The 25,814-nt window shown below is 47.6% G+C and overlaps 1 protein-coding gene across 19 annotated transcripts in view; it reads right to left on the bottom strand.

Annotated features, from left to right (window-relative positions):
* EPB41L1 (erythrocyte membrane protein band 4.1 like 1) overlaps positions 1 to 25,814 on the bottom strand; it is a 135,467-nt gene that overhangs the window by 42,542 nt on the left and 67,111 nt on the right. For all 19 annotated transcript variants that reach the window (XM_070472581.1, XM_020897745.2, XM_070472582.1 and 16 more), the window contains 6 exons: positions 15,065 to 15,255; positions 13,270 to 13,434; positions 11,292 to 11,396; positions 10,465 to 10,507; positions 6,785 to 6,860; positions 1,340 to 1,558 (listed from right to left, as the gene is read on the bottom strand). In XM_070472581.1, coding sequence (XP_070328682.1) covers positions 1,340 to 1,558; positions 6,785 to 6,860; positions 10,465 to 10,507; positions 11,292 to 11,396; positions 13,270 to 13,434; positions 15,065 to 15,241 — 785 coding nt within the window. In that variant the 5' untranslated portion in view covers positions 15,242 to 15,255. Of the gene's footprint in view, positions 1 to 1,339; positions 1,559 to 6,784; positions 6,861 to 10,464; positions 10,508 to 11,291; positions 11,397 to 13,269; positions 13,435 to 15,064; positions 15,256 to 25,814 lie in introns of those variants that run through there.

Genomic DNA, 25,814 nt, shown 5'->3' with positions numbered 1-25,814 from the left:
GGGGAACTGCTGCGTGGATGCCTGGATACTAGAGGTCAGTCTGGTTTAAGTCAAAAGAGCTGATAAAGCTGAAGGGTTGGGGACTTCCCGCTGGTCCAGTAGCTAAGGCTCCATGCTCCCAAGGCAGAGGGCCCAAGTTCAATCCCTGTCGGAAACTAGATCTCACATGTCTCAACTAAGGGGCTTGCTGGGTGGTACCAGTGGTAAAGAACTTCCAGGAGACATAAGAGACACTGGTTGGATCCCTGGGTAGGAAAGATCCCCCGGAGGAGGGCATGGCAATCCACTCCCTATCCTTGCCTGGAAAATCTCAAGGATAGAGGAGCCTGGCGGGCTAAGTCCACAGGGTTGCAAAGAGTCGGACATGACTGAGTGACTAACACTTTCGTATCATTTATCACACTGGGTTCCCCTAACAAGCCTGGACTTGGAGTCCAAAGTGCTTCTAGCTTAAAAGGACCATTTAATTCCATGGGACCCTCAGGGAAGGGGTATCACCCTCATGGCAGGGATTTAGAAATGGGGGGTACATTTCGGTTGTTACAAAGACTGAGTGGGTGTTATGGGCATTTAGGGCCTGGGGTCCAGAGATGCCAAACATCCCCCACAGTGAATTCTCCTGCCCCAATACCAGCAGTTGAGAAACACTGATAATCTATGTCCTTACAAATACAGGTGGGAAAAAAATTTTTTTAAATACAGGTGGAAAATGGGGCAGATAGCCAGCCCACCATCACCCAACTAGTTAACTATCTTCTGACTCCTGGAACAAGGTGTCTTCCACTACACAATCAATGACTCAACCCCTCAAATCACAGAGCAACAATTACACACGGTGAGTCTCTAATACCTGACATTTAGTGCCTCCTAGGACCCTATAACATAGATTTTATTAGTGCCCACTGAATAGATGAGGAAACTAAAGAATGGGGAAGTGAAACAACCAGCTTGAGATGCCCCAGTTAGAAAGTGGCAGAGCCAAAAGGCGAACCTGACTGTCTGGCTTCAGAATGGAGACTCGACCTTTATGTCAAGATGGAGACATCAGGACACTTAACCAGGGACAAATAATAGTTATTACTGTGTTGTCTCCAACTGGCCGATCAAGAGACCGATTCTCTTGAGGCCAAGGACAGGGAATTATCTCACCCATACAGAAGTCATTGAAGGTCACATAGTGAGTTACCGTCATTCCCCTCTGATGAGATAATCTGCTCTCAGACACACTTCACGTTAGCAGCAGGTGGGGTTCTTACAGCGCAGCCTCTGGGGTCTAGCCAGGAAGGTTCTGGCCAACGGGCCCAGGAGCCAGGGGAGGCCTGGGTGGAGGTCCTCTCACCTGTATGTCTTGTGCAGCTCCATGATCCTTTCTTCCAGCTCCCGAGTCTGATTAGGGGCAAAGCGGAGCTCGCTGACATAGTTGCCCACGTGCTCCTCGGCGTCGTAGTCGCCCAGCTCAGCCTGCACGGCGTAGGAGCCCAGCAGGGCGTGCGTGACAAAGGAGCAGGGCAGGCGGCCCGTGATGATGTCCGCCCGCAGCTGCAGGCACAGGTAGTATCTGGAGATAGGGGAGAGTGGGCATGGGCACAGGGGGGCCCACTCCCTCCCTGGACGCCCCCAACCACAGCTTGCTATGGATCCATCAGCTCCAAACTAATCGATGCTCAGCACAGAGAGGAATATTCTCAGACATGCCACGTGTTAATACTGGCAGGTCGTGTGTTAATACTCTGGGTGTATCTTAGAAGATGGTTATGTAACATTTCATGAAATGTTAAGCATTTTTGTTCATTTCTAAGTTTGATGGATTTTTCCTACTATGGGAACATTTTCAATTTTGAACTCATTTTCAAGCTAAATTAGGACTGCTTTGCTGGTTTAGCCATTTTTTAAAAGTATGATATATTTTGAATTATACAATTATTATACACTTATTGTGGGAAAAAATGTAAACTTTAGAGGTAATTATAAATTTCCTCTTTATATTCATCCTCAGTCCTAATCCCCTCCCCCAGAGATTACTCTTGTTACTCCTGTGGTACCCCTTTTTCCTCCATGGACATCTAGAAATGTATGTAATTTTCACATGATCATCTTCATAGATTCAGAAAAAGCATTTGATAAAGTTCAACATCCATTCATGACAAAAAAAAATCTTAAGAAAGAGGGTATAGAGGGAACATATCTCAACATAATAAAGGTTATTTATGACAAACTCACAGCCAATATGATAGTCAATGCTGAAAAGCTGAAAGCCTTCCCACTAAAATCTGGAACAAGAAAGGATGCCCACCTCACCACTTCTATTCAACATCATATTGAATAGAAGTCCTAACCACAGCAATCAGACAAGAAAAAGAAATAAAATGTATCCAAATTGGTAGGGAAGAGATAAAACTGTCATTATATGCAGATGACACGATACTATATATAGAAAATCCTAAAGACTCCTCATAAAAACTACAAAAACTGATAAATGAATTCAGCAAGGTGGCAAAATACAAGATTAACATACAGAAATTGGTTGCATTTCTTTACACTTTAACAATGAAATATCAGAAAAGGAATGGAAAAAAACAAATCCCCTTTAGAATCTGCATCAAAAAAAAACCAAAAAACAAATAAGAATAAACCTGATCAAGGATGTAAAAGACATATGCTGAGAACTATAAAACATTAATAAAAGAAATCAGAGATGATTCAAAGAAATGGAAAGACATCACATACTCATAATCAGAAGAATGAACATTGTTAAAATGGCCACACTAGCCAAATCAACTAAAGATTTAATTCAATTCCTATCAATACCTGTGACATTTTTCACAGAACTAGAATAAATAATCCTATAATTTGCATGGAACCATAGAAGACCCAGAATTGCCAAATCCTGAGGAAAAAGAACAAAGCAGGAGGTTTATAACCCTCCCCAGACTTCAGACAATACACAAAGCTACAGTAATCAAAACAGCATGATATTGGCACAAAAAAAGACATATGGATCAACAGAACAGAATAGAGAGCCGAGAAATAAACCCATACACCTATATGGTCAATTAATCTTTGACAAAGGAGGCAAGAAAATACAATGGGGAAAAAACAGTCTCTTCAGCAAGTGGTGTTGGGAAAGCTGGACAGTCACATGGAAATCAGTGAAATTGGAACATGCCCTCACATCATACACAAAAATAAACTCAAAATGGCTTAAAGACTTAAATATAAGAAATGACACTGTAAAATCCCTAGAAAAGAACAAAGGCAAGACATTCTCAGGCATAAATCATACAGTGTTTTCCTAGGTCAATCTCCCATGGCAATAGAAAAACAAAACTAAATAAATGGGACCTAATCAAGTTTATAAGCTTTCGCACAGCAAAGGAAACCATCAACAAAACAAAGAGACAATCTATGGACTGGGAGAAAATATTTGCAAGTGATGCCACCAACAGGGGCTTAATCTCCAAAATATACAAAAGCTCATGTAACCTAGTAAAAAAAAAAAAAAAAAACCCAATCAAAAACTGGGCAGAAGACCTAAATAGACATTTCTCCAAAGAAGACATACAGATGGCCAATAGGCACACGAAAAGATGCTCATTGTTACTAAATATTAGAGAAATGCAAATCAAAACGACAATGAGGTACCACCTCACACTAGTCAGAATGACCAGCATGAAAAAGTCTACAAATAACAAATACTAGAGAGGGTGTGAAGAAAAGGGAACCCTCCTAGACTGTTGTTGGGAATGTAAATTGGTGCAGCCACTATGGAAAACAGTATGGCACTTCCTCTAAAAATTAAAAATAGAGTTGCCATATAATCTAGCAATCCCACTTCAGGGCATATATTCAGAAAAAATATAATTCAAAAAGATGCATGCACTCCCACATCCACAGCAGCACTACTCACAGCAGCCAAGACATAGAGACAACCTAAATATCCACCAACAGATGAATGGATACAAAAGACGTGGTATATTGGGTTGGCCAAAAGTTCATTTGGGTTTTTCCACAGGACATTACAGAAAAGCCCAAATGAACTTTTTGGCCAACCTAATACAATGGAATACTACTCAGCCATAAAAAAGAATGAAACAACGCTATTTGCAGCAACATGGTTGGATCTAGAGAGTGTCATATACTAAGTAAAGTAAGTCAGAAAGAGAAAGACATACCACATGATAACACTTGTATGTGGAATCTAAAATATGACACAAATGAACTTATCTACAAAACAGAAACAGACTCACAGACACAGAGAACAGACTTGTGGTGCCAGAGGGGAGGGGTGATATAGGACGGACGGAATGGGAGTTGCGGATTTGCAGGTGCAAACTATTATTAATATATACAGAATAGATAGACAACACGGTCTTACTGGATAGCATGGGGAACTATTACCTGTAATAAACCGTAATGGAAAAGAACATGTAAAAGAAAATACATGTGTGTGTGTGCATATAACTGAATTACTTTGCCGTACAGCAAAAATTAACACAACATTGTAAAGAAACTATACTTCAATAAAATAAAGTTTTAAAAATGCACATGGTTTCGATCAATGGGGAGTTTTTAGCAGGTAAATGCTAGCAAATGCAACATCTGACTGTGCAGCTCACTTGCTTTCTCACACTCAACCGGGTGCCTTAGAGCCCTTCCCATGTCAGCACGTGTGACTTGACTTTGTTCATTTTAACTTCTGTACCATAATCCACCATCCGGAAAAACCTGTTTGCCGACGTATTCTCAGAACTTTTTAATTTGGCTACAGCTCTAAGTGAACTGTCAAAAACCAAATTGGCTCAGAAGAAACATTTCCAACCACTTTTTTAACTTTCAAGACTTTTTCTAACTTTCATGCACACTTGGATGATTTTACCATTTTTAGAACCATTTCAAACAATTTTTTATTGCTTTTTAAGTTACTGTGTACTTTTTTTAACATTCCAGTTCATTCTCAGCCTGAAGTGCCTCCCTGAACACTTTACCATGTCTAACCATTTTTTTTCAATTACCTGTATCTTTTAAGTGGCTTTTATTTTTAAGTAGTTTGTACTGCTCCATGACATTATCTTGCAGTCAGAACTGAAGCTCTGGCAAAAAGTACATGCAGCCTCAGTGTATGCTCAGAGGCAAGGCTGCGGTTCAGAATCAGCAGCAGCTCAAACATCACAGGCACTGACGGTGGGCTTATGTGCATTTCATTCAAAAGTCTCCAAATTCAGAAATCATTGCCAAGTACACAGACTGGTCTTTCATTCCAGTCACTTTGTCATTCTGACCAGTTTATTTAGGGTTTAAATATTTTTTGCTAAACAGCTGCTACACAGACTTCCTTGGTGGTTCACTGGTTTCCACTGTAGGGGGCACAGGTTTGATCCCTGGTTGGAGAACTAAAATCCTGCATGCCACGCAGTGCACCCCCCCCCCAAAAAAAATAAACACCTAAATAGTTGCTACTACCACCCCATTCCCTGAGGCCATCCATGCTGGGCAGGGCTAACTTCTTTCTTGGTGTCCCAATGTCCAGGAATAAAGAGGGGAGGCACCAGTGGGCAAGACCCGGAAGGGTGGGGGTTGTCTTGGTCTAAAGCTCTCAGCCCTTTTAGGAATGAAGTTTAGACCCTGCTGCTGCCACCCTGGCCACAAGCTGACCTCAGGAATTAGAGCAGGGCTAATAAGGCCAAGGCCTCAGATTTGATCTATTCCAGGAACATCTGTTTTATCTCCCAAGACCAGAGTCAGTATCTTGACCTTGGCTGATTGCTTGGCAAGTGGCAGAGATTAGAGAGGGACCCAGTGGGAGACAGGGACTGGCTTAGTAGACCCAAACCACATCCTATTGGTGGTAGGCGTGACACAGCCCCAGGATATCAAGAAGTAAGACTATCTCTTTGGAAGAGGCTTAGATAAAGAGATGGAGGAGGAAATGGCAACTCACTCCAGTATTCTTGCTGGAGAATTCCATAGACAGAGGAGCTTGGCAGGCTACAGTCCATGGGGTCACGAAGAGTTGGACATGACTGAAGCAACTAACACACTTAGATAAAGAGAAAGTCCTCTCTCTGTTTTGGGTTCCAGAGGCAGGCTGAGCCCCATGAGGGATGCTTCGCACCCTCTTCTAATCATCGAGCCTTGTTATCTACCGGCCTTGTGGATGCACAAGGCCTGCATCCACAATCCAAATTCACTCCAGCAGCCTGGGGTTGCCTCCCTGGGGATGTCACACACCCATTTGACTCCCACACTACCAACTAACATGCAGGACCAAACTCCCGCTTTCAAAGGCACCTGTGTTCTAATCCCTCCTTATCCCCAAAGCCAAAACGCGGTGGTCCACCCAGCCCATCAGCCTTGTCTGGCTTATCCTACCCAGAGATGGCCCATACCATGTGTTTTGAAAGTTTAAGTGAGTCGCCAGCATTTTTAAATTGTGGCTTTTACTCTCAAATATCTAACTTTCTTCCAACAATAGGGCCTGATGCCCACATACATGATTGCCGAGGGGAACAGGGACCATTTTAGGTGGGCTCTTTCCTCTTGAATTCCCACTGAGCCCCTCTGCTCCCTGTGACACCTCCCCCTCTGAAGTCAAGGATTCATCGCCATTGACACTGTGCTGGCATCACTCTCTCCTGTACTGAGTCAAATTCCCTTTTTGATGCTGTCTGCATGGCCTCAGTGGGCATCTGGGTTTGCACCCCGCACTGTGTACCCATATTCCATCTTGCATCTCCCAGGGCCCTGTGCCCATCCCCCTACAACATCACCCCTCCCCAGCCCTCACCTTGTGATGTCTTCTGTCAGCTGGGCAGGGTCAGGAGGGTAGAACTTGACTGTGAAGGCAAAATTCCAGGGGCTGCCTAAGAGGAGCAGGTGGGAGAAAAGATCAGAGAGGCCCCACCTTCCCAGTGGGTGGCCCAGATGTACCATCTCATGGACAATTTTTCAAAGTTTTTCCATAACTGTAATCTTAGGACAAACCCATAAGAAAGCCTGGAACATTGTTCCCATTTGACAGATGAGGAGACTGAGGCCCAGATTAAAAGAGTTGTGAACTAGCAGTGGGAAGGAAGGTAGAAAGAAAGAAAACCAATGGTACATGCTAGGCATGCTGTTAAATACTTCACAAACATCACTTCATAAAACCTCACAACAGCCCAGTAAACAAGTCCTACAATCACCCCCATTTTGTAAATGAGGATGGTGAGGCCCAGGTAGTAAAATGGCCAGTCCAAGGTCACCTGCTAGGAAGTGGCAATGCTAAGGTTCAGACCCACCCTGGCCACCTGGCCCCAGAGCCCACTCTCTTTCCTCTACACCAGTCTGTGCCCAGGACATTAATGGGAAGATTATTAATCTAGAAAGTACCACATTAAACAGGTTTCCTGACTTTGGGTTTCTCAGAGCCCTCACTCTGCTACTGTGCATTGCACCTCTTAAAGGGGGGACATGCATTCAAGAGTTTCCAGAGCCCATTTGACCTGCTGCATCCATTTGTCACAGGGCTTCCTTCCATATTAATGGTTCTCAGAACAGACTTTGCAAAACTCTGTCCTATCTGATGTTGACTCCATCTCAAATGGATTATAAACGAGACTGAAAGGCAAATATAATGGGCTAAAAGTAACAAAAAACATTTCACTGGGATAAATGTTAACTTCCACATTTAGCTATGAAAAATCAATGGTACACATTTAAAAAGTAAAGAAAAATAAAGGTTGAGGTTTTAGCTAGAGAAGCTCTGCGAGACAAGAAAAGGGCTGACCACTTAAGAAGGGCGGGGGGAGGGGCGGGCGGTGGGGAGAGAGGAGGCCTTGACGAAAGGCCATAGTCCAGAACAATGGTCAGATGGCCCCTGGGATATTTTGGGCTCCAAGTTCTAAAAGAACTCCCAACAGGGACTTCCCCGTTGGTCCACTGGCTAAGACTCCATGCTCCCAATGCAGGGGGCCCAGGTTCAATCCCTGGTTAGGGAACTAGATCCCACTGCTGCAACTAAGAGTTCTCATGCTGCAATGAAAATCAAAGATTCTGTGTGCCACAATTAATACCTGGCATGGAAAAATAAATAAATATTTTTTAAATTAATTAATTCAATTTTTAAAAAAAGGACCCCTGACAAAGTGAGAAAGCAAGGCTCATCCGGGGCATGGCCACGGTCAGGAAGGGCTGGTGACCACACCATCACTACCATCCTGTCCCTGTGGTCATCACCATCTTCATAGCTGTCATATCTCCCACACTTACTAAGTGTTGGTTTCTTTGCTTGCTAAGAACTTTCTATGTGTTTTTTGGAATTTAATCTTTATACTGATCCTGAGGTACACTTCTCTTTTAATAGATAAAGATTTTGAGAGGTTAAGTCATCCTCCCAGGATCACTTAGCCAGTCAGTGGTAGAAAACAGGTCTAGCCTCTGATCCCAAGACCCTACAGCTTAGGTTCCTAACCACAGCTGACTCTTCAAGGGGAAACAATTCCTGTCTCAAGAATAATAATGGAGGAGTTCCCTGGTGGCCTAGTGGTTAGGATTCCGGGCTTTCACTGGGTTCAATTCTTGCCCAGGAAGCTGAGCTCCTGCAATCCATGCAGTGCAGTCAAAAAAAGAGAAAAAGAGAGAAAATAATGGCAATAATTAACAATAATAATAATAATGGCTAAAACAAACTGGGTTCTACTATGTTCCAGGTATTAAACACCCAATAACTCATTTAATCCTCACAAGAACCCTAATTATAAGGGTGACCTGCACTTTATAGATGATGAGATACAGAACAATTAACTAACACAAGAAGTAGTGATGGAGTCAGGATTCAAATCCAGGCAGTCTGACTCGTGTCTGCCCTTTTAACCATCACTCCAGATTGCCTCCTACTGTGTGAAGCACCTACTATGTGCTGGCTGTTGTCCACACCCACATCATAAAAACTTCATCCCCATCTAGCAAGGTAGGAATCATTAATCCACTTGCTAGGGAAATGCAGGAATCCAGAGAAGTGGAGGAATTACCCCCAGTGCCCTGAGTGATGGGCACTGAGATTCAGGAGGAAATATACCAAACTCTAAAGGCCAGGACATCAGAACTCAGGTGCCAGCTTCAGAAGTCTGGGGCTGTCACAAATCAAGAAAGAGGACAGGGAATTCCCAGGTGGTCCAGTGGTTAAGACTCTGCACCCTACGGCTGAGGGCGTGGGTTCAATTCCTGGTTGGGGGAGATTCCACAAGCCGCATGATATGGGGGATAGGGTAGGGGATAAAAAAATTTTTCCATGGAGCCCCCAAAGACAGAGCTGGGATGAATGAGTAGAAACTATGGGGAAAGGAACAGAGACTGAAGGAGGCAGCTCTGCTCCACAATAACTTGAGGAGACCCGACTCCCTGCCCTGGGAGGGAGCTGAGACCCAAAGATTCTATCAGCAGCTTCTCTTTTCCAAAGTCCTGGTCCATCTCAAACACTCTCAGCCACCTGCATGTGTTCTGACTCTCTCAGGCATGAGAGGCAGGCTTCCTGGCTGGGCTGACATTCCTGGGGACAGCCTAAAGGCCAGGCCTAGGACCCTGTTGGCCCCAGAGGAGAGGGCTATATCTGTGAGCCTACCTCTTTGTCTCCAACTGACAGGAGGCTACAGGAAGAACCTCAAGCCCCCTCCTGCATATTCAGCTGGCATCCCTAGACCCAGCTGCCTGCTGTCATGGCAACAGGCTCGGCTATAGCCTTCTAGCCAGGGGACCAGGGAGCCCAGGCACAGTCAAGGGGCAGAGCCCCTCGTGGAGGCATCTCTGCCTCCAGGCTCCAAGGCCCCCACCAACTGCATGTCCCCCTGGCTGAGGCCACCTACCTCTCCCTTCTGTCATTTGAAGGCTGCCCTCTCCCTCCCAATATGCCTTGCTTTCCCCTCTGGGCCAGAAAAGACAGGTTGTTGGCCTGCTCATCTGTCTTCGCCCCAGGCCTTGAAAAGAGAGCAGGATAGTATTGGGAGGCCAGGGCTGGAGACCTGGGATAGCCAATACCTCACTCTGTGATCTTGGGTAAATAACTGCCTTTTTCAGGGCCTCAGTTACCTGTTATTAAATACAGGACACGATCACTACCGATCAGTTGGCAGCAGCCTAGAGTGCAGTGCGGACAAGGATTCTGAGCTGAGTCAAAGGTCACTAATCTCCCAAGCCTGCACTGGCCCTGCACAGGAGGGCGGCTGCTTTGAGTGCCATCAGTTTGTCCCCTTGTCTGAGATGACTCTGCAAGCCCCTTCTAGGGCTGACATCCTGAACACTCCTCTGCTAACATGCTGAGTGATTCCAGACAGTCATTCCTCTTGTCCAGGCTACAGGCTCCTCATCTCTGCAATAACACCCTGCCTTCTCTCAGATCGCCACACAGAGCAAATGAACTCATGGGTCTGAATGCATCTCCCCAAGGACGATGGAGTCCCCACCACGTTCCCATCACGGCAGGTCACTCACTCCGGATCTGCTTCTTGATTTCCTTGGAGGGGTCCAGCCAGTTCTGCAGGAGAAGACAAGAGGTCCTTAGAGGGAGCTGGGGGAGGGGACGTGGGTAGGGCAAGGAGACAGAAATATCCTGAAATGCCCTGCAGACAGCACCCTAGCAGGGAACACCCTTCCCTGGCTGAGCAGTCTGGGTCATTTCCCTCAGGAATGGGAGGTGAGGGAATGAGGCCTAGCTTCACGCAGGATTGGGGACCTGGGGCCCTGGGCCTGGCACTGCCCTGAGGCAGCACGGTGAACAGGTAATGCAGCTGGCATGGGTGAGAAGGAGGACACTCAGACAGGAGTTTCCCAAGGGTGGGGAGGAAGTTATTTCCTTCAGGGGTTATTTCCCCAGGAAGCCAGGTCACGGCTCTCCAGATACCCATCTCCAGGTCTCCCAAAGAAGAACCGGCACATAGGGGAGACAGAACCAAAGACAGACACAGCTGGATGGACCCTGGGGTTGCGCAAACAGAAGGTGCCTAGTGGGGACTTCCTTGGCAGTCCAGTGATTAACAGGTCACCTTCCAATGCAGGGGTGCAGGTTAGATCCCTGGTAAGGGATTTAAAATCCCACATGCCCCGCAGCCAAAAAACCAAAACATAAAACAGAAGCAGTATTGAAACAAATTCAGTAAAGACTTTAAAAATGGTCTACATCCCCCAAAAAAAGAAAAGGTGCCTAATGAAGGTCTGAGGATTGATGGAAGCCATAGGATGCGGCCAGGCCAATAGGGGCTTAAGAGAAGATGTCTCCCCGCAACAGACCTTCAGCCAACTCTGCTCCCCAGCCCAGGTACCTTCTGACTGTCGGCATCACAGAAGGTCAGGCCAAAGTAGTCCTTCTCCAGGAGGTTGAGGTGCTCACAGACCAGGTCAAATAGCACCTGGCCCCGGCCATGTTTCTAGAGAGAGAAGCAAAAACGCCATGAGGCTGGAATGCACGTCATGATGGGGTGGGGAGGTGCCCCAGGCTCCACCAGGGTGACCTGAAAACCCCCAAGAGGCTTCCAGCATCTGGGGAGGATCTCAGTGCTCCTGTCTCCCGCCGGGCTCTGCTTACCAAGTCCGAAGGGATACTGGGGGGACACTAATCCCACCCCATCCACTGCCTTCCTTGGGTCCTCCTAGCACTTAAATCTGCTTTGGGGGAAGCCGGAGTGGGGTCAGGGAGTGACTGACTTCTCCCTCCTGTACAGTAAGAGAAACAGTCTAAGTCGGACCCAAGGAGGAGAAAACCAAAAATCTGAGCTTTGGATGTGAGAGGAAGAGACGAGCTGCCTGACATGTGACGGATGTGGGCAGGGGAGGAGGGGAGGGCCTGGGACTCAGAGTCACAGCGTAACTCTCCTCCCGGGTCCCTCCCCTTACACTAAGGGAGCGCCCCCTATCCAAGCAGCAAGTGACATTCTTCAGGGGCTCATAAGAGCCTAAATCAGTTTCAGATGGAAGCAGCGCTGTGGGAGTCACCTTCTCCCCTAGTTCCCATCATCCACGCGTGGTAGCTCTCTGGGCACCATCCAGGTTTGAGGATTAGGAAGGACAAAGCCCAGAACGTGTGGGTACCCAACCCACAGGTGTGAAGACGAGAGCCAACAGAGGCATGTGAAACAGTTACTACCCAAAGAGGCAGGGGGCTCCAGGGAGGTGGTGAGGTCCCTGCAATGTCTGGCTGAGTCACTGGGAACTGGGATCAGGCCTGACTGTGGGAACGGCTGAAAAACCAAGGGATTTTTGGTTTTTTGGCCTCCTCTTGAAGGAGGCCTTCAGAGAAAGCAGCCTCGGCCAAACCCTCACACTCTCCTAGGGCAGATGAAATAGTACCCTGGGGCTAGCATGGGCAGGAGAGAAGAGGGAGAAGATATCCCTCTCTTTTCCCAGGGTGTCCACCCTGCAACCCTTCTATGGAAGAAATAAACATCAAAAAAAAAAAAAAAGACAGAAACCCCAACCCTGAAAAGAAGACAGAACCAGCCGCCCAGGGCTTAGAAGTCAGTCAGTCCCTTAAGACCAGGGCTCAGAGCTTGGGGTTGGGCTGGGGGGAACTGGTGGCTCTTCTAACTCTCAGCAGTAAGGCTCTGGACTCTTCCAGACATGTGGACGGGCCAGGAATGGCACCTGGACGGGGGCAAAACCTCTAAGGGGGCGGCCAGAGTTCAGAATTTGAGTGGGAGTTCCAGCCAACATAGGGAAAGGGAGACACTCAATGTGGAGCCAGGAGGGCTGACCCCAGAGAAGAGGCGTCCTCTCTGCCACCCACTGGGGGACAGAACCATGCGACAGGGTTTCTACAAAGCCTGTGGGGAGCAGTCCTTCCCATGAGCCGCCTCCCTATGCCTGGGGGACACCTTACCATGGAATCCTCGAGTGAGCAGTTTGTCCTGTTCACAGGGAGAACCCCTCTCCCCATCCAATAAATACATGAAAATGATTCTAGTCAAAACCTCGGTGACTGTGCGGTGAGATAGAAGAGCCCAGGTCCTACCAGGCTACAGATCAGCCCCTAGACGGTGAGTCCTACCCAAGGTAGAGCCACCCTAAGAAGTCTTTTCCTGGTGCCAGGCCTGGGCCTTGTCTAATTCTATGTGCAATCATAAGAGCCCTCTCTGGGCCTTGGTGCCAGGGTCTGGGCAAAGGAGGGCTGGCCGGTCATCTACAAGGCAATCGGTCCAGGCCTCCATTAAGAATGGATGCCCTCTGGCTTGGCCCAGGCTGAGTGCCCAGAGGCCTGTCCTGGCTCCAAGGCCAGTGGGCTGGGGCTGGGCTGGGGCTCCCTACCTCCACCTCGCACTCATACTCCGAAGCATCGAGCAGAGTGACTCGGCAGACGGCGCTCTTGTACTTCTTGGCAATCTTCTGGGGTGACTTCTGGGCCTTGCTGGGCGTGGTCCTCTCTGACAGGCCATCAGCCTCCCCGTAGTCCTTCTCCTCCATGTCTAGGCTCTGCAGGTCCAACCAAGGGAAGGGTTTGGTCAGCGAGCTTGAAACCATAGCCTTTCATCCAAATGAGATGCAATGAGGAAGCAGCTGGGGCTAAGACAGACCCCAAAATGAGAGCCATAGCTCTCTAAGACACCCCTCCCCCAGGTGACCCCCATCTATGGTGCAGGAGAAGAGTCAGAGCTGTGTACAATGGGTGGGCTCATAGGAGGGATCCACTGCTCCCCTGAAGGCAGAAGCATCCCACAGAACCAAACCCAGAGGCCAGAGCTATCCTTTCTACTTAGAACTAACAGTGCATCAGTTATCAGGGCTTGGTCTCCTTCTTCCCAGTCTGTCACTGGGTCAAGCATGAGGTTTTGTTGTTGTTTAGTCACTAAGTTGTGTCTGACTTCTTTGCAACCCCATGGACTGCAGCCCCTGTCGGGCTCCTCTGTCAATGGGATGTCCCAGGCAAGAATACTGGAATGCGTTGCCATTTCCTTCTCCAGGGGATCTTCCCGACCCAGGGATCGAACCGGAGTCTCCTACATTGGCAGGTGGGTTCTTTACCACTGAACCGCCAATGGCTAGGACTGATCTAATGAAAGGAAGGGAGGTCAGAGCCCTGCACGTCAGCCCTAACTCTGCAATGGATATCCTCAATGATCTTGGCTGAGCCCCTTCCCTCTCTAGTCCTGTCGTGAATTAAGAGAGGTGTGAATTCAATGGCTGGATGAACCACCCCCCCAAGTCCTTTGTCTCTTTATTCTTTTATTTGTTTTAAGTTTTTCTTTTCTGACTGTGCTAGGTCTTCTTTGCAGCAAGCAGGCTCTTTAACTGCAGTGTGGGCTTAGCTGCTCTGTGCATGTAGAATTTTAGTTTCTTTACCAGGGATCAAACCTGCATCCCTTGCATTGAAAAGCATATTCTTAACCACGGGACCACCAGGGGAGCCCCTTCTTGTCTCTTTAGGTGATTAATTTTGCTCTGGAGTCACACTAGGCCTGCCCAGCTAGAATGGACAGCTTGAGGGAATAGGAAAATAAGGTTGAAGGAACACAGATTTTCAACATCAGATCTAGATTTGACTTGGAACTTTCCTGGCAGTCCAGTGGTTAAAACTCCACATTTCAACCGCAGAAGGCATGGGTTCAATTCCTAGTCAGGGAACTAAGATCCTGCATGCCATGCAGTGCAGTCAATAAATACATAGACATAGATTTGATTTGCACTTCTGTCACTTTATGCTTTCCTGGTGCCTCAGATGGCAAAGAATCCACCTGCAATGTGGGAGACCTACTTTCAATCTCTGGGTTGGGAAGGTGCCCTGGAGGAGGGCATGGCAACCCACTCCCATATTCTTGCCTAGAGAATCCCCAAGGACAGAGAAGCCTGGTGGACTACAGTCCACGGGGTCACAAAGAGTTGGACATGACTGAGCGACTAAGCACACAGCACTTTATAGCAATGTGACTCCATCCTGCTGAGGCTCTGTTTCCCCCACTGTAACATGGGGAGATGAATAGTTATCTCCTGAGGTCCTGGAGAATAAAATGTAAAAATGAACACGATGGCCCCTGCACAGCGCTCGGCATGTCGTGGGTCAACAGTACACCTCAGTTTCCTTCCTTCCCCGCTCTCGGGCACACACCTGTTCTGCAGGCCGAGCGTCCTGCTGGGGCGGCTGCTTCTCATTGGAGTTGGCCTCGAGATGGCCGTGGCCCGCGGGGGTCACAGGGGTGGTTGCTGCGGCGGCTGCTTCAGGCTGCTGCGGGGCCTCCTCCTGAGCCTTCTTCACCTCAGAATCAGGGCCTGTCTCTGTTGTCATGGTGACCAGCACGCCTGCATTGGCATGAAGGAGAGAGAATGTGATGAGGGAGAGGGGCAGCGAGGGCGTGACAGAACAGAGCGAGGGGGACAGGAACCACACGCCGAGAGAGACAGATGGAGACACATGGACAAAGAGCCACAGAGAGAGGGGGAGGAGGGAGAGACTGAGGAAGGGAGCACGGGGAGAGAGTCCGGAGGAGCGAGGGCTCAGCGGCAGCAGCTGAGGTCGCAGACCCCCACCCACCCTTTGCCCGTATAGCTTCTCAGGGACTCCAGTCTCCAGGCCCAGGTCTGGAATCAGGGCCCTTCCTGGGGACGAGAAGAGTCTCTCCAGGGGGCCCCACTCTGCCAAGAGCACCAGGGACAGTCAGGGACCACCTCCAGGCAGGCCCTGGGCCCGGCTGTCTCTCCCACCACAGCACCTGGCACACGGCAGCCCCTCAGCCAATGCTGGATAAACTGAACTCGACCCAAAGAGCCCCGGGCTCCCAGTCCTTCCAGCCCGACATTAGGCAAGGCTCTTCATGCCCCAGGCCTCAATAACTCCTGCCCCCTGACTCCACGGGGATGTGGTCAGGATGGATCTAAAGGGGTAAGACAGGTCCTCTTAACAAACGCATAGCTCTGATGAAGTCAAAGACAGAGATCTGGGCTCAGGCCCCAAGTCTGCTACAAATGGGCAGTCAGTTCGTCTCACTAGGACTCATCCCCAAAGCGAGGGACTCAGAAATTATCTCTGCGACAGACTATTCTTATCATTTTCCCCTTGAAGCAGGAAATGAGATTTCAGAGAATCAAGGACCTATTGCCCAGCTGCTCTTTGGAATAAGCAAATTGCAAAGAGAGAAAAGGAGAGAGAGAGAGAATGTCATGGTCCCATTTATATTTATATATATAATATATTATATAATTATATATAATTTTACATTATATTTAAATTATATTTTAAATTTATATTATATTAATATTATATGTTATATTTTATAATATATTTATATATAATTATATTATAAAATTTATACATAATATAAATATAAATCAGACCATGCCATTCTCTCTCTCTCTCCTTTTCTCTCTTTGCAATTTGCTTATTCCAAAGGGCAGCTGGGCAGTAGGTCCTTACAAACCCCAACGATATCAACATCTTAGTGCTTGTACACATGTAGTGAAAGATCTGAAAGGATACTCACTAAACTGTTGCGAGAGGTCAATAACTCAGAAGTAGGTAGAGGAGAAAAAGAGAGTTCCATAGGGCATGATAAGAGAGGGAACTTCATTTTTAACTTCATACACTTTGGAGTTACTTGTATAACTTTAAAAAATACACACACACACACATATATATACATATATTTAACCCACAAGTTGTTTGTTTTTGGGAAAGCAAAAGAATCCATTTCTGATCCCCATCAGTGAAAACACACCTCTGAAAAAAAAAAGGTTTGGAGCTAAAACCTGGAAACAGAAATGAGCAGGAACCCTCACCTGCTGAGTCTAGAGCCTTCCTCTGAATCCATCACTTTAAAAGAGAAAGATCCAGATGAGATTTGGCAGTTCCCTCCCCCACCCCACCCACCATGGGGGCCTTTGATGGGCAGAAGCAGACAGACATTGGATCTACCCTGGGCTGTGCACATGCTCTAAGCCCCAATCTTATTTCCCCCACTGCCTTCTAGGAGCCACCAGAAAAAGGCACTGAACAGAAAGTCAGGGGCCCTGAGCACCCCCACTCAGCCACCCAACGTCTCCAGTGCCCAAGATAGATCATGAGCATCCTCAATCCCCACCTTATGGATAATGAGCGGAGCACTTTGTAAACTGGAGTTTGTAGCACAAATGAGGGGGTCTGGTGTTATGGATGCTGTTGTTAAGAAGATGAGGAGGAAGAGAAGGCCTTGGTCCACATGGCCTCATCCCTATCCAGAAATGCTTTCCACTCACATCATTACCCTGGGCTTTACGGGTATAACTTAAAGCCATCATTAAATAAAAGCTCTGTTGCTTACATGACGCTAAGTGCTGACTCAGTGCCAGAACACAAAGCCACAGAGCTGCTCCCGGGGGGCGGGGGGCCGCGGGGCGGCGCATACAGCCTCATGAGGTCAAACTGAGATGAATCTTCCCGGATCTGGATTTCTTTAAGCCAGCACTGGAGCTATCAGCCATTATGCTAGATAAGGCCTACAGGGAAGACCTCTTCAAATAAATGCCTGCTTAATTTTGCTTCCAAAAAAAAAAAAAAATCCACAGACTAATCTGTATATTTTGTGCTGGGAGAAGCAGAATCCACACACCCTTCATGGGCTCAGGCAGCCCAGAGGATCCAGGACATCTCTCTTCCTGCCTCTGCTTCAGTCTGACTTCAGCCTAGACTCGCTGAACCTTCACTAGGGCCTGCATCATCTTGGAAATAGCCAGCCAAGTAATCTTAAATAAATATCCCAGGCTTTCACCGCCCAGGTCTCCAGCAGAGGCTGCTGGCATGACTGCTTGGTGCTGGCAGAACCACAGATGAGAGGAGCTGGAAGCTTCTGAGATAATTCAGTCTCCTCCTCTTCTTTTACAGGTGAGACCCAGAGAGCAAAAGGGGCTTGAGCAACAGTCATCTCCTCAGACAGGTTTTCCCTGGTCCTTCCCGCCCCCTCTCCTCCTCACCCAGCCTCTTGACTCCCCAGATCCCATTTTCAGGTCCATTATTCTTCCTGCTGCACTCTGCTGCCTCAGGCAAACCTCAACAGAATTTCAGAGGAGGAGAAAGCACCCAGGCCCGGGCTGGGAACCAAGGCGGGGGTATGAGCCATGGACAAATCCTGTGGCCAGGGACTGGTGAGATAAAAGACGGCGTGTCTGCTCTAGAGAGTGAAAAGAGGTGATGTACAAAATCATGGAGGACACCTGAGTGAAAAAGCATGACACACAACAATTTGTACAGATCAACCCTATTTTAGCTAATGTACACACACAGATACAGAAAATTCAGCAAAGGGGACTTCCCTGGTGGTTCAGTGACTAAGACTCTGCACTCCCAATGCAGGGGGACCAGGTTCAACCCCTGGTTAGGGAAAACTAGATTTCCCCATGCCACAACTAAGAGTTTTCATGCTGTAACTAGAGATCCCAAGTGCTATAAATAAGACCAGGTGCAGCCAAAGAAATAAATATTTTAAGAAAAAAGAAAATTCAGCAAAGTATTAACTATGGTTGTTTCTAGAAGGTGGGTAGACAAATTATTTTTTTTCTTCTTTCTGTTTAACTGTAGTTCTCATTTTTTCTCTACTACACTTGGCGATTTCTTGAATGATTTAAAAAAAAATAACTAGAAGTCAAAAAATAAATGTTTCCGATGCACATGGTCTGGTATGACAGGATGAGACAGAGATAAATAAAATCTGTTTAAACCTAAAAGAAAAATCCCTGAATTGAAAAGAAAAATCACATTATTATTTTTAAAAGCTGTGATGAGGAGAACCTTCTTCATCTCACAAGTCTGGGGATAATGGCACGGGGCATAGAAAGTGAGCCAAGAACCTGACCTTCGCTTCTGCCACAGCCAGTCACACGGGCACAGTTCTGCTCAGGGCCAGGTCAGCACAGACTGATGGAACCCGCTGGGTGGCCAAGCTGGCCAGGCACTGTAGGGGACCCAGAGGACTGTGTGCTGATTCCCATAGAGCTCTCTGCCACATGGGAGGATGATGCTCACCCAGGATGTGACGTAGATTTGCCCATGTACACTTCAGCCTCCAGAAGATTCTGGGACCTGGTGATCGGGGGTATGGCCTGGGGTTTCCAAGGAAGACTTATAGGGTAGGGAGTGTAGGGTGAGCTGGAGTTAGGTTTTGAAAAAAGGAAGACTCTAGACAGGTGATGGCAGGCAGGACATTTGGACTAGGTCACCATGTGGGCAAATGCTCGGATGTGAGAACAAGCAGGGATGTGTGCAGGACAGGGAGTCTTGACCTCTTGTTTTTTTTTTCATATTTAGTTATTTGGCTGCACTGAGTCTTAGTTGTGGCATGCAGACTCTTAGTTGCCAAATGTGGGATCTAGTTTCCTGACCAGGAATCGAACTCTGACCCCATGTGTTGGGAGCGTGGAGTCTTAGTCACCGGACCACCAGTGAAGTCCCTGCATTGACAACTTGACTTCTTGGAACAAGAAGCCTATAAATGTGAGCTCCACACAGGCTGGCAGGAGGATCAGGTTTGAGTCAGGGAGAAATGAAGAAGCTGGAGGTGGGGGGGTGGGGGCAGTGCGGGGGGTAGCACCCTTGCAAGACTCAGAACTGTTACTCTGCTGCAAAGGGCAAGACTCCCATCACCGAGCCTAGCATCCCATGCCAGGCCTAGCATCAAAAACGCTATGCATAGTCATCTCATGGACCCCTCCATGCAGGGCAGCAGGGCCAGAGGCAGACCCAGGTCAGTGAGACCTAGACCCGGAACCCTCCCCTACTAGCTTCCTCTGGGACACTGGGCAAGTGACTTCACTCCTCTGAGCTTAGGTCATCTCAACCCTAACACAGAGATATTCCTCCCTCCTTCTCAGGGGGGTGATGGAGATTCGGGAAAATAGCATAAAGAGGGCACCCAATAAAACCACCCTGAGAAGATCCAGAATCACAAGCAGTAATGGGAAGCCAGAGTGGGGAGTGGTCTGTGAAGTTGGGGTTTAGAAGTGCCCACCCAGGGACATCCCTGGTGGTCCAGTGGTTAAGACTTGGCGCTTCCACTGCAGGGGGCACAGGTTCAATCCTTGGTCCATGGGAGGGGAACTAAGATTCCACCCGCTACATGATGAGGCCAAAACACACACTCACACACAAACCCAACAACAACTAAAAAATAAAAACAGAAAAAGAAATGCCCACCCAGAACAGACGGAGAGAGAGACAGACCAGCAAAGCCTGGCTGATGACACTGACATATGAAAACCCAAATTCACAGGATTAGAAAAGGGAAAGGTCAGCCAGAGAAGGAAATGCTGACGGTGCCTGCACCAGCCCTGTCTGGAGGTGAGGGGCCCAGTAAGCCCCAGCGTGCTCGCCTGGCCCCCTGTGGGGCCAGCTCAGCAGCCTGTCAGCCTCTGACACTCGTCAACATTGCAACCACAGGCTGGATCCCCAGGCTCGCTTTCCCGGGGCACTAAGCAGCCTTCAGACATTGTGGCTTTCCATCTAGGCCGCCTAGAGGGAGAGGGTGTCCCTGCCCGGAAGAGGCAATATCCACTTGGCCTGCGGTTGTACCCCCACGTTAAAAGTGAATCGACTGGTTTATGCATCAAGCTCGCCCACCAGGGTCAGCGTGACTCAGCATCTCTGAGTCCAGAAAACTGGATTTGTTCTTTTTCTCCAGCTCTACTTCCACTGTGGCTACTTCCAGGTCCAAGCCACTCTCAGCTCCTGTCTGCATGGCGGCTCTATTTCTTCCATGGTCCTTTTAGCCACTTGGGCTCTCCTAGGGTTTATTCTCCACAGAGGAGCCACAGTTAAAGTCCAACTGGATGTCCTCTTTAAAACCCCCAATGACCTACCATCAAAATAAAGTGCAAACTCCTTACCAAAGTTCCAGGTCCCTGCAAAAGGCCTCTGCTTAGCTGCCCCACTGCCACCATCTTTGTGACAGTGGTGTCACACAGGTTTTCTGTCTGCACCGCAGTCACGCCAGGCTTGCCCCTGTCTTGGGGCTTTGCTCTTATTACTCCCTCCGTGTGGACAGTGGGCTTGTCCCCTGTCTTGGCAGCTCTCACCCTTCAGATCTCAATCTATGTGCCTCTTGACCACTCTGTCTAAAGTGGGTCCCTCCTTTGATTTTTTTTTTTTTTTTGGTTACAGCTGGTTTTTTAGTTTTGTTTTATTCTGTTTTTGCCATCTTAACCACTTTTAAGTGTAACAATTCAGGGACAATAATTACATTCACAGTGTTGTATAACAACCACTACTATCAACTTCCAAAAATTTTCACCACCCATCAAAAAGAAACTTTATTCCCATGAAGCAAGCATGTGTTTCTTCATAAGTTCACAAATTGTTTCTACTTCTCCTCTAGAATATAAACTCCACCAAGACAAAACTTTATGTCTTGGAAATTCCTTGGCGGTCCAGTGGTTAGGACACCCGTGCATCCACTGCAGTGCATCTACTGCAGGGGGCCTGGGTTCGATCCCTGGTCAGGGAACTAAGATCTTGCAAGCTTGGTCTTTCAGCATGGTCAAAAGGCAACAACAAAAAACCTTTATCTGTCTCATTTGCCATTTTCCCCAGGGCTTAGAGCAGTTCTTGATAAATAACAAACAATAACAAAGCTAACATTTATAGAGTTTACTATTTACCAGGCCCTGATCTAAGCATTTTACATCATTTAATCATCATAATAACCCATAATAGGTACTCTCAGTATCTCCATTTCACAAAAGAAGGAACTAAAGCACTGAGAAGTGAACTAACTGGCCCAAGATCATGCAGTTAGTAAACAGCAGTGTCAGAATTCAAACCCACGGAGCCTGGGGTCAGAGGGATAAGTGGAAAAACACATGGATGATGGGTGGATGGAACAGCGATGAGACAAGTCAAAAGACCTGGGCTGTACTCAGCTCAGGAGCCTTCCTGGCTACTAGCCAGCCAACCTGTCCTAACAACTTATCAGATTTTAAGCAGCTGACTTTTCCATCCAAACTCCTGATATTATCATCCTTATTTGACTGAAGAGGACACACGGGCCCAAAGATGCCTACTGATTTGCCCAAGGTCATAAGGCTGTGCCAAGACTCTCTGACTCCAAAGTCCATCCCACTACATGACATTCCAGCAGCCTCAGGGGGTTCGTCTGTGCTAATTTCTCCCAGGGGTAAAACTGGCTAAGGAAAAACTTCCCAAGATTAAAGGGCAAACACACTGAGAAGAGCTGAAGTTAGATTCAGGACCACCGTTCCCTGTTTCAGTTCTGCCACTTCCTATTTGATGGGTCTTGGGCGAGTCACTTCCCCTTTGTGAGCATCAGTTTCTCCATCTGTTAAACAGGGAGGAGAGGCCCTAATCGCCCACTTCAGAGCAGGGCCATGTAGAGAAAAAGGATGTTTCAGAGAACAAAAGGACTTTGAAATGCAAAAGTTACAGTCACGCTAAAGACAAGGGAGCGTGTATCACAGATGTTTATGACATGTGTCTTGGAAGCGTGTCTTTGCATACATATGCACTGCAGTGGAACAGCGTGAGGGCACACACAGCCACGAGTATCCATGGTCATGAACAATCACTCCCGAGCCACGAAGGCTCTCTTCTAAATCTGAGACACTGACAACTTCTGTCCAGATGTTTGTGGGAATTCTGAACCAGGCAGGAACTAACAGTAGGAAGGAGTGGAGACAGGAAGAAGGAACAGGGTGTGGAAAACGCCAAAACAAAGAGAACGCTACGCAGAAAGTGAGAGTCTTCTGTTCTGAAAGATGTTTTCAATGATCGTGGTTACCAAGATCATCCTTTGTGGGAAGTCACGGAGCACATCTTTCCCATCCCGCTATGACCAGTTCCTGGGCTGTTGATCCCCATTTGCATCCCCAGAACCGTGTCCCACTCAAAGAGCCAGGAGGAGGCTGAGCTCTTGGACTGTCCTTTGAACTCCTTTGCCTGCTGACCTCTGGTTGCCTTTGGTCAATGGGAGGCACGGGCAGGAGGTTAGAGCAGAAGCAGAGAAGGGGGTTATCTCCCCAGTCGCCCTTCCTGTGGTTCTAGTGGTGGCCGAGCGGCTCTGCGACAGCTCCATGCACAAGCCCAGTAACACTATTCCCTCCCTCTGTTCATTCAGGCCGAAGGGAGGTAATAGTTTCTGTCACCGTGAGTTTGTGGGTCCCCCTCGTGGGTTCCCTTAAGCCTGCCCACAGCTTTCTTAACATCTCCAAATTGAAGCATCTGAGTGGAATTCTGTTTTCTGCCAGAATCTGACTGATACGCCGTGCTGTGTGCTAAGCCGCTTCAGTCACGTCTGACTCTTTTGCAACCCTATGGACTGTAGCCCGCCAGGCTCCTCTGTCCATGGGATTCTCCAGACGAGAGGAGTGGGCTGCCATTTCTTCTTCCTCCAGGGGATCTTCCTGACCTAGGGATTGAACCTGAGTCTCTTATGTCTCCTGCAGGCAGGCAGGTTCTTTACCACTAGCACCACCTGTGACTGATAAACCACCTGACACTAAATAGATACATGAATTAGAGAGGGAGGGGAGGAGAAATTGGAAAGAGGCAGTATAGTCTAGTGGTTAAGGATAGACTAGGCGGCCAGGAGACCTTGCCGTCTCCCTTAATCTCACTGGGCCTCAGTGTCTTCATCTGTAAAACCACGAGGATAATCTTACCCACTTACTAGGTTTACTAAGAAAACTGAATTAGACCAAACTGAATTTAGCTCGTAAAGCACTTCCATGCCAAAGCCCACAGTGAGTACTCAAGAAATATTAGAAATTCTCATCGTCTAAAGACTCAAAGGTTAACAAGAGCAGAAATTACAGACTTTTGTTTTTTTAGCTTTTTAGGGGGTTCTCTGTGTTACACCATTTTCCTACTATGAGCCTGTACTACTTTTGGAGTCAGAAAAGAAAAAGAAAAGAATTAAAAGAAAAAAATACAGTGAGAGAAAGAGAGGCTATTAAGATTTATTCTTCTCCCTCTGGGGATGATGTTAACTCCCATTGGGATCTCCCCAGTACAGATCATTCACTTCCTTGAGTGACAATCTCCAGGTGGACATGAATGAAGTGACTGCCCGCGAGGAGGGAGGAGGGTCCGGGACTGTGCCGCCCTCCCAGCCAGCCCTCTGATGGAGCCCAAGGAGTAGAAACAGGAGCTGGGCCCGCAGTCATTCCTACGCAGCAGGGCAGACACAGCAATTTGTCAGAGGCCGGCGGTACCCATGGGCACCGCATTAAGTAAAATCAAGCCATGTGAAGAGGCTGCCACCCGTCAGCACTGGCTTCTTGCCCAAAGGTCTCACGTGCCACCACGGAGCCACAAACTGATGTGCCATTGTAGGCCGGGGACCACGTGACATGCCCAAACTGCAGAGTAAATGGCATCAAAAAGGAGAAAAGCCTCCTGCTTGGTCCACATGGACAACTGCAGAGGCAGAGGAGACCTCCCTGGAGCGGGACACCCTCTGAGAGCCAGACCATGAGCGGGCTGTCTTCCGGGCTTTGTCACCTTTGAGTTCCACCAGGGCCCCATGAGATGGGTGGGTTTATTCCTCCCGGCAGGCGGGACTGGCCAAGGTCACACGGCTTGTCAGTCGAGTCGAGCCAGGACTCGGACCCAGGTCTGCTGGCTCACGGCTCCATGCTCTTCCCCCTCAAACCTGCTATCACCCACTTGCTGTCAACCATGTAACCAAAGCTACTGTTGCTCTGGATATAGAAATAATAACAGCAGTATCAACCCCTCCCACGTGCCAGGTGCTTTACAGTCTAAAGGATCCTTTTATCATCATCCCTTCGCTTGAATCTCACCGATCAGCAGTTGGTGAGAGGCAGCGGGGAACTGCAGTTACAAACATGGGCTTTGGATCAGTGTCCTTGCCCCTTGGGGCTCCGCTGAGACGGGAGGTGAGGAGGGGAAAGAAGCCCAGAGAAGCAGGGAACCCTCCCCAGCAACCTGCTCAATCTCACAGTTTCTGAATATCTCTCACTTGATTTTCTTGTTTAAACACTACAAGAGTTCATGGTCAGCGTTATTTAGAATAGAGTGAAATTGGAAACAACTTTAAATGTCCATCAACCCTCTGCTGATGGCCAAATGAACTAGGACTTATCCTGTGAAAAATGAATTACAAAAGTATTACATATCTAGTGTGAACATTTTGGGGATGGGGTTTAGGTGCACTGACACAGAATGATGTTGGCATATAGAATGAAAAAAACTTGTAAAACAATAATGCAATTTATTGTCTCATTCCGGTGTGTATACTTATTGTTTATCTAGGCACAGAAAAAATTCTAGGCACCACCCTACTGTCACTGGCTACCTCTGGAGAGAAGGATTTTGGTTGGGAAAACAAGGAGAGAGTATGCTTCTGAATGATTAGGATTTTTCACATAATTCTTTTGTAATTAAAACAAGAAAAAGTAAGTATTTTTTAAAAGGTTTGTCTGGGTCAGTCATTCATTTCCCATAGTACCTATTGTAATGCTATTTCCACCTGTTCTCTTCCAATCTGTACCTATGGTCAGACCTAATTTTATATCATTTTAACCTGAGTGCTCATCGTTTGGGTTTTTTTTCCATTAAACATTAAATTGTATCAGAGGGACTTTCCTGGCAGTCCAGTGGTTAAGACTCCAAGCTTCCACTGCAGGAAGGGTGGGTTCGATCCCCTGATTGGGGAACTAAGATCCCACAAGCTGCACGGCACGGCCCCCCCCACAAAAAAATTAATTGTATCAGAAATATTTCCACATTATTATATCATAATTATCATCACAACTAACGTTCTTGGGTACTTCTCTGTGTGCTAGTTCCTATGCTAAGGATCATACATACCTGAAATCATTTAATCTTGATGACAAGCTTAAAAACAGGTACTTGGATTATC

The sequence above is a fragment of the Odocoileus virginianus genome, chromosome 9, assembly GCF_023699985.2.
Source record: "Odocoileus virginianus isolate 20LAN1187 ecotype Illinois chromosome 9, Ovbor_1.2, whole genome shotgun sequence".
NCBI lineage: Eukaryota > Metazoa > Chordata > Mammalia > Artiodactyla > Cervidae > Odocoileus > Odocoileus virginianus.
Note: the sequence above shows the minus strand (reverse complement) of the source record. Positions and strands in the feature narration are given on the sequence as shown.